Raw genomic sequence first — 12,214 nt, forward strand, 5'->3', positions numbered from 1 at the left:
CTCGTTAGCGCTGTTTTACATACACTTTGATAGCCTATCACTCACACTATGTGCACAATTTACTGATTGAACTATAATTAATAACGATAATATATATCGAACAATATTCTTTTCTTTCTGTTGCAAAGTTGCTTCACGTAGGAAAATTTCGTACACGAATCAGACCTCGGCTTTGAAATGTAAATAATCGTTGCGCTAGTGTGTTTCAATATTTGCCTCAGACACACTTATCCATCTACGCAATAAAATGAAAAAAAAGTCAAATTATATAATGTGGAACACGCTTGATGTCATCATTTAAAAGTTTTGAATTAAAAAAAAATAATAAGCTTGTATTAATCGAAGCAAGGCAGTGTTTCATTCAGAAAATTGAGTATTTACCATTAAAATTCATTGACGCGAAAGACTGCTGCATTAATTCATATGAAAGTTCTCGTTCGCGTGTCTTTGATGAGAAAAAGAAATCAGCCATTATCCCCAAATGCGATAGATATCGTCTGAGCGAAGCATAAAAGGCACGCGAGAAAAGTAAAACGTTCAACGAAATGTAAATACGCGGAGCGAGCATTATAGTCTTAAAAAGTCGAGAGAGTGAAATTCACGACTAATTGCTCTCAGGCGGGCGCTTCCTCGTTGAACTCTTAACGTATAGGATAATTAGCGAAGCATCGCTTTCTTTCGCATCGCGAAGCCGGCGACCTGCGGCTGAATCTATATAGTTATATTGAACGGTGCTTTCCATCCTTGCGGATGCTGCGCGCGCGCGCTTAGTAGAGAGATGACGGTATCTTGCGCGATCGATTATTGTTATTAACGGTTTTGACGCGGGGCGCGCGGCTTGTTTTTTCTTTACTCGAAAAAGCCGTGTGCGCTAAGCTTATAATTAAGCATGTAGGCTTGACTTGGTGAGAAACTGTGCCGTCGCTCGTTTGGTTGTATATATACACTCGACCGAGTGGGTGAATATGTACGTGGGCGGCGATCGCGAACGAGTATTTAGGTACAAAAGTAATTTCGCGAAAACATGGTCGTGGTGAAAGTTTGGGGCATTAAGAAAAATTACGTTTCGTGTTCGAAATTGAGGGCTTTAAATCAATGCTTGGAGCCTTTTTCTGTCCACAAAATTCACGCAAGGTTAAAAGAGTCATTATAATAATTTTTAAGTGAAAAATCTCGTTTGTCTTTTTCTTTGTTAAGAGAATTAACGGCATTAGCGCAAATGGTGTAACAAAAGTTTCCATCTACGTGCAATAAGTGTCGCGATAAATATTGTTAAATCTAAGCGCGTCATGCGCCATTCCATCTTTGCGTAATTATGTTACGTTGAAATATTTCAATGGATATATCTGGAATGTTACAGAGGATTCCGAGCTGTCCTGTGAAGGTTCACAGTCCACAGCCCCTGAAGGAGTTTGTGGGTCGCTGTCAGACGATGCCATCGCGAGTGAAAAAGTCTTTCTGTGGCTGCCTACAGGTAAAAAACTTTAAGCATTGTTCCGTACTGAAAAATCACATTGACACGAGCTGGTTCATTTGCTATCAAGGACTGTCGAAACTTTTTTACCATATTTTTTCCCTTTCGAGTACAAATTAACAAAAACTATAATGTCTGCGAAGCATTAGACTCACAGTTATACATGCGAAATAATGAAGAAATCGTGGAGCAATAAAAAAGCGATCTACGTAATGATGCTCAATTGAAGGCGCAATAAGAAAGTTGCCGGACAGCATAATTTGTCGCGCACAATGCCACAATATATCAGCAATTTCCCCCGTCCGAACCTCAAATCGACGAATGTAATCTCTCGCCTTTAAAGGTTCGCGCGCGTTTGTAATTACCATTCATTTCACGAGTGCGTGCCATTGCCTTCTGTATATGAATTTAATTCGAAGCCAATCACGCAGAAGGGGGCTAGCTTGCGCAGACAGTAAAAAAATATATCACGCACGCAAGCGAGCGCCGCTCTTTCACTTTCTCAGATATAACGGAAGCCGCCCGAATCCTCCTAGTGCGTTATACGCTCGAAATTTCAATTAATACGCTACATATTGCTTCGCTTTCACTCAGTGAAATTCAATTCAGTGTCGCCCGTACACCACCGCCAGTAATACATGTGGCGCAATTTGTTTTGCAGGCGTATCTATACCTAATACGCTCGTCATAGAAATGACTTGCTTAGAATTTTTATCGATGCTGATTTTCTCTTTTTTCAATCGCAGTGTGAAATTGTACGTAGCAGATCAAAGGTAAAAAAATCGGCGACGATTGTGGAAAGTTTTATACGCAGGCACGTATACGGGAGAAAATTGATTCGTTTGGTAATTAGCAAGTGCCTTTTCGAGTATTGCGTCCATTGTCATGTATCACTAATTGAAAATTCATTGGATAATGTTATATCGTCGCTTTGAAGAGTCTCTTTTTAAAAGTACGACTATGCTATACTTTTTCTCTCATTAATTTGCTTTTGTTATTGTGAATAATATTTAAATCGTCATCTGATTAGTTTCATATTAATGTTAAATTTATCGGTAAGATGTATTATACGTAATACAATTTGCATTTATTTTGAGATGAATTTCAAACTGACGTTAATCGCAAAACATTTTAGATTCATATCAACTACATTAATAAAAGTCTTTTACACAAGCCAAGCAGTTTCAAAGTCCAACAGCTTACTCAATAGCTCACGCCACTTGATCTTCATATGAATTTTTCTTAAAATTTGGACTAAATTTGAACTGGAAACATACTTTACAATTCTCGAAATTAAAAAGCAGTACAAAAAGAATGAGAAGCCTAGTGAATACTTGGAGATGTGCTTAACATGAACTCGTTTAAAAGCCATATCTAAGTTTGCGCGCGCCAAGAAAATTACCGTTCTCTTAAAGACCTTATTCTTAATAAACAAAAAGTTAAATGGCTACTGTGACTTACTACTCGTCATCTTAAATTGTTTCATTTCTAGTTTTCTTGCACATTTATATGTCCGTTAATATCTTGTACTTTGAATCATTCAAATTATCTTAGAGTTTTGATGGGTATTCTTAGACAATGCCAAGGATAATTTGTCGTGTACTTCCTCACTCTGACACAATTGTTCCAGTATTTTTTCAGCCTTCATTCGACATCAAGGAACGATTATCGATGTCAAGGAACTCGTGGACCATGAAATTAAATCATTTTACACTTCTAAGATAATTTTGCTGATTACTTGACATAACACATCTCATTCATGCATTTTAATTCAAAAATATATTATTTTTAAGTGTACATACATAGCGTATTTCTACAAAAGTGGTAATATCATATTATCGCATGTTGTTTTTAAAAATAATAAAATGTATGTGAACGAAAATAAAATACAGTAATCACATATAGGTATATAAAAATATATGTTGCCGGAAACATCTTAATTAAAGTTTATTAAACATAACTTCTAAATTAAAAAATTGTAGAAAATTAAATTATGCATGGTACTTATTGCGATAGTATAAATCAAGATGTAAAATCATAAAAACGTGCTTGATTTTCATTTCAAAATGTTTGCAATAACTTATTTAAATGAAAACTTGTATGAAAAATGTTATTAGACTTGTCACCGCAAGGGTGATTTTTTCAAGATAAGATTTACACCAGGTGTGAATAAATTAAACGTTTCTATCTCTTCTAAATTAGGTAACAAACTCACGCTCGATCAAATAATATGTGCGCAATACTTGTAATTCTTTTTAATAAGAGTAGTGCAATATTTAAGCAGTTTCATAAGAATCTTAGTCCTTCTATCTAATATTATTTTTCACGATACTGTAGGTTCTTTTCAATAAATTTGATTACCCACAAGTCTTGATGACTTTGTAAATTAGCACTTATCAATCAGCAAAATCAACAGGAATAAATAACATCAAAGAATAACAATATAATACTCACTTTGTCACGTAACACCCAATTAGTTGATTGAAAGCAATGTTCACGGAGCAACAGCTGTAGACTCATTAATTAACTGGAAAAATAGTAGCTGCGCGCCAACGTCAATGGTTATTGTAATAGCTGCAAACTAATTTATCATATTATATAATCCTCGGCCCGGCAACCTGTACTACAACTCTCGCGTATTATCAGGTCCGAGTGCTTTTATCGAAGTAACATGGCAATATATCAATGCATTTTTACTAGACGTCGCTTTCAATAATATACTATGCTCCAATTACTTGCATAGAAAAATTACATGACTCCGCCTGCATAAGTCTTGCATTTATGCAGGAAGAACTGATCTCTCGCTACACGCCGTGAACAACTTTTTTTTTCTCCGCTCCCCAGATTCGACGAATGACTTAACCGTGAGTGCATTTCCTCGCCCTCGTCGTCTGCTAGACGTGGCGTGGCGCACCTGACGAGAAACTATTTTAATTGCGAGTAATGGTAATTGCACAAGATTCTCGTAAAGAATGAGAGTGAACTGTGAAAAGTGCACTGTTGACGAATAGCGTCGCATTAATTGCCTTGTGCGCAGTGCATCCGAACACCCAAATTCGCGTGACTTGAATATCGCGTGCTATGCACGTACACAGAGAAAGGTACTTTTCGAGAAGATGCGATCGCGAGAACGGCGCGCTGTAGAGATGAGACAATGCAACGACGATTGCGCAAGGATTATTAGGGGCGCGTGTAAATATTTGCATGCTCCTCCTTTAATTCGTGCTGTTTGCCGCCTCAACGCTGAGTTATCGCTTTGCGGGCGGCTTTCCCTTTTCGGTCTAATTCGATTCGGGAAGACAAGCGTGATTGTGGCTTTTATGGTACTTTTACTTTTACTCTCAAAGATACTTGACTTGACTTGATGTCTTGTGAGGTGGCGCGTTTTGATAATGTAATTCCAGAAACATTGTGTACACTGTTTCTTCATTATTTCAACAGATTTTCCAGGCTTTCGTAATTTACTGTAATATTTGGCTTGCGGAGATTATTTTACAGGGATTTCTGGTATCTAAAATAAAATGGCTTCTAACTAAATGAGGAAATCGGATATAAGATATTCATAAAATGAAAAAGTCTTCACTTGTGATGGTACAAAATCACTTACATCATTATCGTTATATTTCTTACACCCACTAAATTAGTCAATCAACGAAAACTCTTGAGGATTCGGCTATTTATTTATACATTTATTCCAACTAATTCTAATGTGCCATACAAAGTTTGAAACGCAACCTGTTCTCACACTGGAGTATATGTCTTGCTATTGTTTGAGAACAGTTTATCTTGTAAATGAAATTTGGATGAGGCACAAGTTATTAATTTTTTCAAAATACATATTGATTTATAAATTAAAGAATAGGTATGACATTGAAGCAGAATCGGTTGTTGTAATTCTTTTTGAATAGAATGCTTCTTAAATCAACTGTACTTTCTCGCATTATTCTTACAACCTTAAATTTAGATGTCAAAGGTTATTAAATAATATTATTCAGATTTGGAGGAAATAAAATGCGATCTTCTCTTTGCTTAATATCTATATTCCTGATTCATAAAACTCATTAAAAATAGTCATTAACAGCGTATTATTAAATATTAATAATTGATCACAAAATAAACGAGCGGTGATAATAAAACATGATCCACGATGAGCCTCCCATCATATAAGCACATTTCCTCCCGCTATTGACTTACCGTTATATCGCTAAACAATGAAACGTTATATCGTAATGCAATTTCACCATGGAGTTGCCAGTGACGCCTGAAAAATCATATAATAAATGATCTCAATATACGAACCGCATGTATCTATGTGACGTAGTTAGCCTAGTTCTCATTCCGAGAAACTTAATTTTCCTTGAGAACATGTGTCCCATGAAAGATTCTGGATCTTTTGATGCAGCATTGTGAATGAGGTACGCGTAATGCCTCATCGATTATTCAATATATTTATGTTCGCGCGACACGACAACCCCGCGCTCAAGTAGTACACGCTCATTACCTCTTTGTTCGGCGATGTCTTGGCTGTGCAGTTGCCAGCAATTTAATGGTACCGCCTTCTTCGTCTTCTTATCCTCGGACTTTTGTTTCGCTTATTGAGGCACGCGACTTAAGTGTGTCATAACGTACGTACACTATCTTGCTTGTGATATACTGCCGGACATTATACCACTGTCTCTTGAGATGCTTTGGATGTGCTAGTTTTGAATAGAGAACGTGAGAGATCTTGTCTTGGATGAATGTCTTTATGAATTCTGCTAGACAAGTTTGCATCTTTTTATTTTATACACTAGCTGTGGCGTACTTTCTTTTCAAGTGCTTGGAAAAACTACATCGCTTCAAATAAATAGGTAATTTATATGATATTTTTAGCGTAAACTATGCGATTACCTAACAGAAAAATTCAGTTGAATATTCAATTTCTTGATTCAGCATCAATAATTCTTCTTTACGGAAAGAGTGAAATGGCAAAATTTCATATATTTGTTGCATAATAATATTTTATGCAGAGACAATAGGCCAATTCATATCGTACAAAAGTTACTTTGACAGTGTAGATTTTCACTGCGTATGTGTTCTGTCAACAGATTCACAATTTAAATGATGCAAAAATACATAAAAATGATAATTATCAACGTTCATACTGGTTTCTTTCAAATTATTCACAAAAAAATCTAAGAACTAAACATTCTCCGTTGATAACATTTAAGAGGTAAAGTTATTAACCTTAGCTTCTCTTTATTTCTCTCTCTCTCTCTCTCTCTCTCTCTCTCTCTCTCTCTCTCTCTCTTTCTCTGTCAACCAATAGAAAGAAAATGCAATATTCGAAAGAAAATTTCTGAAAATCATAATTTTGAGCAAGGTAAAATGAGTAAGCATTCTTAGTCTCAGAAATCGCAACATTTCTCAGGCTACCTCTATTCTGCCGAGGTGGCTCACGATATCAGCATTGTCATCAGCGTCGACCTCGCGGCGAATAGCACACAGCTCTAACAAGGTCACCACTGGTTTACCAAAGAAACGGACAGCGTTTTCATCGCAGGAAAATCTTGACCGTCTATCTCGTTTTACAATCGGCGACTTTTCTCTTCGATACACGCGTGCCGCTCGGACATTCTTCGCGAGAGTTTGCAAGCGCGGCTTTGGAATTCCCAAGTCGTGTCGGAAGTTGTCTCTTTCTCGATTGAACGCGTTGCGCTTGAGTTGAGGTCAAGAGGATTGACATACAATAAGCTTATACAATTTATTTAGACTGTTTGATAATTTTTAATTTGTTAGAGGAAATGATTGACGATTTTTCTTAATAATAAATGTATTAGTTACAAAATTTTCCTCTTGTAAAATAAATTAATTTATCTGCCTGTTGACTGTATTTCTAGAAAACACAATAGCGCCAATGTATTTTTCAAAAGTATGTAAGTGGAATAAGTATTGTGCTTTATTTAACGTTATGTTAATCCAAATTGTAAAGATATGTTTTTTGTTAAAGTAAAATTTATTGAAGCGCTAGCATTCAATTTTATGTCTCACTCGCTGACAGTGTGCAATGACACCAAGGATATCACGGCATATATATCTGCGTAACATTGATAACAATTCATTGATGCGCAAAGGTTTGTAACATTAATTTCAGATAAAAAAAAAGAAAAAGGTTTAGAGCGGAATCTTCCTGTTGTTGTATATGGCGCCACCAGCGATGATGCTGATGATAATGATGCTTCGTTTTTACGAGTCGAAAGCGACCGCGATTTTGGGAAGCGGCTATTAAATTTCTGAGAATACAGATAGAACGTAATGTGTGTGACACCTTAAATACTTTACTGCCGGCTTCGTAGACCAGACTGACAGGTCGATCTTAGCGCCGAGCATTTAGCACTTGCGTGTTTATTTTTTTTTAACTCGGACTTGATGTAATTCTTTTTTTACTATCATAGACGTAAATACTTTTACTTTCCCGATTATGTAGAATCGTTTTTTTTTCTAAATGACCGTTTGGAGAAAGTAAATGCCGCGTTTTCATTTGAAAGTAAGCGAAAAAAAATCATTTTACGATTCTGTTTTCGTCAAATCCACATATGTTACAAATATTTTCCGGGATACTTTCTAGCTGAGTTTTCATAACATATAATTTTATATAAAGCGTAAAACTAATGCATACATTACATACATTGTATAAAGTGAAGTGATTCTTGAAATATTTCATCTCCTTCTTCTTATCAACACAATCGAGTAACAGAATGTTAAAAAATACAAAAATACAGCTTGACTTGGCAGAACAGAGACAACGGAACAGATATAGAAGGCCGAGCTGTTGGTAAGTCTCGAGTTCGGACGTGAGTGTCTGAGAAATGAGATAGACCACAAGCCAGGAAAATCGCAAGGTAGAGGAAAAGTCCACCGTAAAGTCCGAGAGAAAAGAAAATCTTAGATCATAAGGTAATAACGAGCTATGGGCGAATTTTTTAATTAGGCGCGTGGGGAGCAATCTGTAACTTTATAGGAGGGGACCATACGAGTACAGAAGGTGCCCAACGTATCGATGCTTTAAAGGTTGTCGACAATGAGCAAAATATTTTTTATGTTTTTAAGAGAATTTTACTCTGGCAGCAAAAAGAAATTTATTTGGTTCCTTTACGTGCTTTAAAGTAAAATCTCTCTAAAATATTTGTCCAGAGTCAAGAGAAATTGGATACCATATGATCATAACAAATATCGAATCTTGTTAGCCATATAAATTCACAATGCGTCAAATTACTAAAATTGATTACATAACAATTTTTATTTACACAACAATGATATAAATGAGCCATATAAAAGCAATGTTAAAATTATAACTTAGAAATATAAGCGAAGCCTTGATGTTAGTCCACTAAAATATTTAAATTAATTTTTCAGGATGACGAGCCACCGGAAATTACGTATTGCGTGGTGGAACAGACGGGCACACTCACGCTTCAAGCAATGACACCAACGCTGCCAATGCCCGCCGAAGAGGAACTGAACAAGATGTTTCTTGAACTCGTTGATGAGCTAGATCTCACGCAGGCAAATCGTCAAGCGGTTCTTGCATTGCCTGCTAACAAAAAATGGCAGATCTATTGTTCGCGCAAAGGTAATGGTACCCTTGATAACGGTGGACTCAGAACAACAGATCTCAGTGGTGATCCTGAGGATTACATTAATCGAGTCAAGTCTATTAATAGCGTAAGTTGTAATTGCATATTTTTCGGTCAATGTTCCAATTTTGATTAGCTTGCAGTATAATTATATTACTCTCTTTGCAGAACCAAAGTACAGAGGATGTGGAAGAAATTGCAAATCAAGTGCGACACGCAGAAGCTTTAAAAACTGCACTTCGAACACAACCACACAGTTTTGTCATAAGGTTTATAGAATTGGATGGTTTGAATACACTTTTACAAGTTCTGGAAACTATGGACGTCGAAGCAGCCAACAGCAATTTGCACACAAGTGTTATTGGTTGTCTGAAATCACTAATGAACAACTCGGTAAGTTTACACTTATAAGAGTCTACGTCTTTCAATTTAACTGAACTTTTGATAACTAAAATATTTTAAATTTTATAGAACGGTCGGGCACACGTACTAGCTCACCCAACAGCGATCAACACAATATCACAGTCATTAGCCACAGAAAACATCAAAACGAAAATCGCTGTTCTGGAGATCCTCGGCGCCGTGTGCCTCGTTCCAGGTGGTCATCGCAAAGTCCTAGAAGCCATGTTACATTTCCAGAAATATTACTCGGAACGCACACGTTTTCAATCAATCATCAATGATCTCGACAAAAACTTTGGTATTTACAAAGACAACCTTTCACTGAAGACTGCCATCATGTCATTCATCAACGCAGTACTCAATTATGGACCTGGACAAGTGACCCTCGAATTCAGGTTGCATCTTAGGTACGAGTTACTGATGTTAGGAATACAACCAATCATCGATAAGTTGAGGAAGTACGAAAACGAAACGCTAGATCGACATTTAGATTTTTTTGAGATGGTACGAAATGAAGATGAAAAGGAACTGGCGAGAAAATTTGAGAAGGAACACGTGGATACAAAAAGTGCAACGGCTATGTTTGATCTATTGAGGCGAAAACTTGGCCATACAGCTGCGTATCCACATTTACTAAGTTTACTTGAGCATTGCTTATTACTGCCATGTAAGTTGTATATTTGAAAGTGTAATATCTTATGTATGGTGAATATTTTAACATATTATCAATTGCTTTATAGTGGACTATGGCTCATATCCTCAGCACTGGTTACTTTTCGACCGAATCGTCCAACAAATAGTATTACAGTCGGAAGGAAACAATGCCACAGTTACGAGAAATCCTGACGTTGCCCCGATCCAAATCAATGTCAAGGAGATTGTGCATCTGTTGGCTAAGGAAGAGGAACTCGTTGCCGCACGAAAAAAAGCTGAAGAATTAGAAAAGGAAAATTCAGATATGTCATCAAGACTGGCAAAAAAGGAGCAAGAATTGGATCTGCAGACACAAGAGAAAGAAGATATCGAAGCAAGTTTAGCACGAGTAAAGGAGCGTTTGGAAAAAGAGACATCTCTACATATAGAAACGAAACAGAGAATCTCTGAGTTGCAGGATAATATTGAGACGTTATCACGGCAAGTAAACAATGAAAAATTGGAAAGAAAACGACTTGAACAGTTAGTAGCATCGGGGAATTTGCCTGATGATGCGAAAGCTACTATTAAAATTGTTGAAGATGAGGTTATGGAGAAGGTTGAAGCTAAACCGGTTCCACCACCTCCACCTCCTCCGCCACTCGCTCCTCCGCCACCACCTTTACTTATGCCTGCAGCTCCACCACCGATGAAAGTGGGTAAAATTTATTTTCTACCGCTAGATTAACGTGAAGAATCGTGACAATACCATTAATTCCTATTCGGTTTATTTTTTAGGTGGAAATGCAAAAGGACGTTCCTCGATCCAGCAATCCCCTCAAATCTTTTAACTGGTCGAAAATTCCAGAACAAAAATTACAAGGCACAATATGGTCAGAATTAGATGAGTCAAAATGCTACGGTGTCATAGACTTGGATACTATCGATAGAGTATTCTGTGCCTTCCAAAAGAATGGGGTACCTACTGAAGGATCAATCGAAGATCTGCGTAATCTTGGCAAGAATAAGAAAACAATGTCAGTGATCGATTCGAGAAGAGCACAGAATTGCACTATTCTTTTGTCGAAATTAAAAATGACAGACAGCGAAATCACGAGAGCGATTTTATCTATGGACCAGCAAAATATATTGCACATTGATATGGTCGAGCAATTGCTGAAATATATTCCTTCGCCCGAGGAAGCTGCCTCGCTAGACATACATCAGAAAGATCTTCAGAGCAGAGCAGATTGTTTCTTACACCAAATATCCAAGTGAGTATTGTTCATATAAAATCAAAGACAAGTTTGTCTCTTTGAAAACGATTTTGGAGATCTACTTCAAAAGTAACCCCGAACGAAAGACGAAATTTAAGTTTTGTTCACATCGCGAAAGCCGACTTACTCAAACACACGCATTATATACACTTCCGCATACATTCCCAAGGTAAAATGCCTCAAGGCTTAAGATCAATTTAAAACACACACAAACACGCACACACAATCCGTTAAACGAACCCCCCATGACACGAGTCCGTTACTCATATCATACACGCCCTTGGTATAATACCGCAATTAATATGCTGTACGTCAACCGTTTTTTTTTTTGTATTTTAACAGAGTTCCGCACTACGAGCAACGTCTGCGCTCGTTGCACTACAAGAAGAAGTTCGCGGCGGTCATTGCTGAACTGACACCGCGAATGCGCGCAGTGCATGAGGCTTCACGTGAGGTCGCACGATCACGCAAACTACGCAAGATCCTTGAGTTAGTCCTTGCTCTTGGCAACTATGTCAATCGCAATAATGGCAGGGGTAATGCTTTCGGTTTCCGATTAGCTTCGCTTAATAGACTCGTCGATACCAAATCATCGTGTGCTAAGGGCACTACTCTGCTCCATTATTTGGTGCAGTTGCTCGACGCGAGGTTCAAGGATGTACTTGACCTTGAAGAGGATATGCCACATGTGAGAACTGCTGCTAAAGTTAGTATGATTGATGTGCAGAAGGAGATGGCTAATTTGAAGAATGGGCTGCAGGATGTGCAAAGAGAAATCGGTTAGTTTTGCATCCATACGACAGTCATATAGT

At 37.3% G+C, this 12,214-nt stretch overlaps 1 protein-coding gene across 3 annotated transcripts in view; it reads left to right on the plus strand.

Moving 5' to 3' along the window:
* Positions 1-12,214, plus strand: part of LOC131672576 (disheveled-associated activator of morphogenesis 1) — a 79,656-nt gene that overhangs the window by 63,854 nt on the left and 3,588 nt on the right. For all 3 annotated transcript variants that reach the window (XM_058949906.1, XM_058949905.1, XM_058949904.1), the window contains exons 2-8: positions 1,361-1,474; positions 8,870-9,178; positions 9,259-9,483; positions 9,562-10,159; positions 10,233-10,840; positions 10,924-11,399; positions 11,745-12,181. In XM_058949906.1, coding sequence (XP_058805889.1) covers positions 1,433-1,474; positions 8,870-9,178; positions 9,259-9,483; positions 9,562-10,159; positions 10,233-10,840; positions 10,924-11,399; positions 11,745-12,181 — 2,695 coding nt within the window. In that variant the 5' untranslated portion in view covers positions 1,361-1,432. The remainder of the gene's footprint in view (positions 1-1,360; positions 1,475-8,869; positions 9,179-9,258; positions 9,484-9,561; positions 10,160-10,232; positions 10,841-10,923; positions 11,400-11,744; positions 12,182-12,214) is intronic.

Source organism: Phymastichus coffea, unplaced genomic scaffold (genome assembly GCF_024137745.1).
Source record: "Phymastichus coffea isolate CEN01 unplaced genomic scaffold, Cenicafe_Pcof_1.1 PCOF00154, whole genome shotgun sequence".
In the NCBI taxonomy this organism is placed as follows: domain Eukaryota; kingdom Metazoa; phylum Arthropoda; class Insecta; order Hymenoptera; family Eulophidae; genus Phymastichus; species Phymastichus coffea.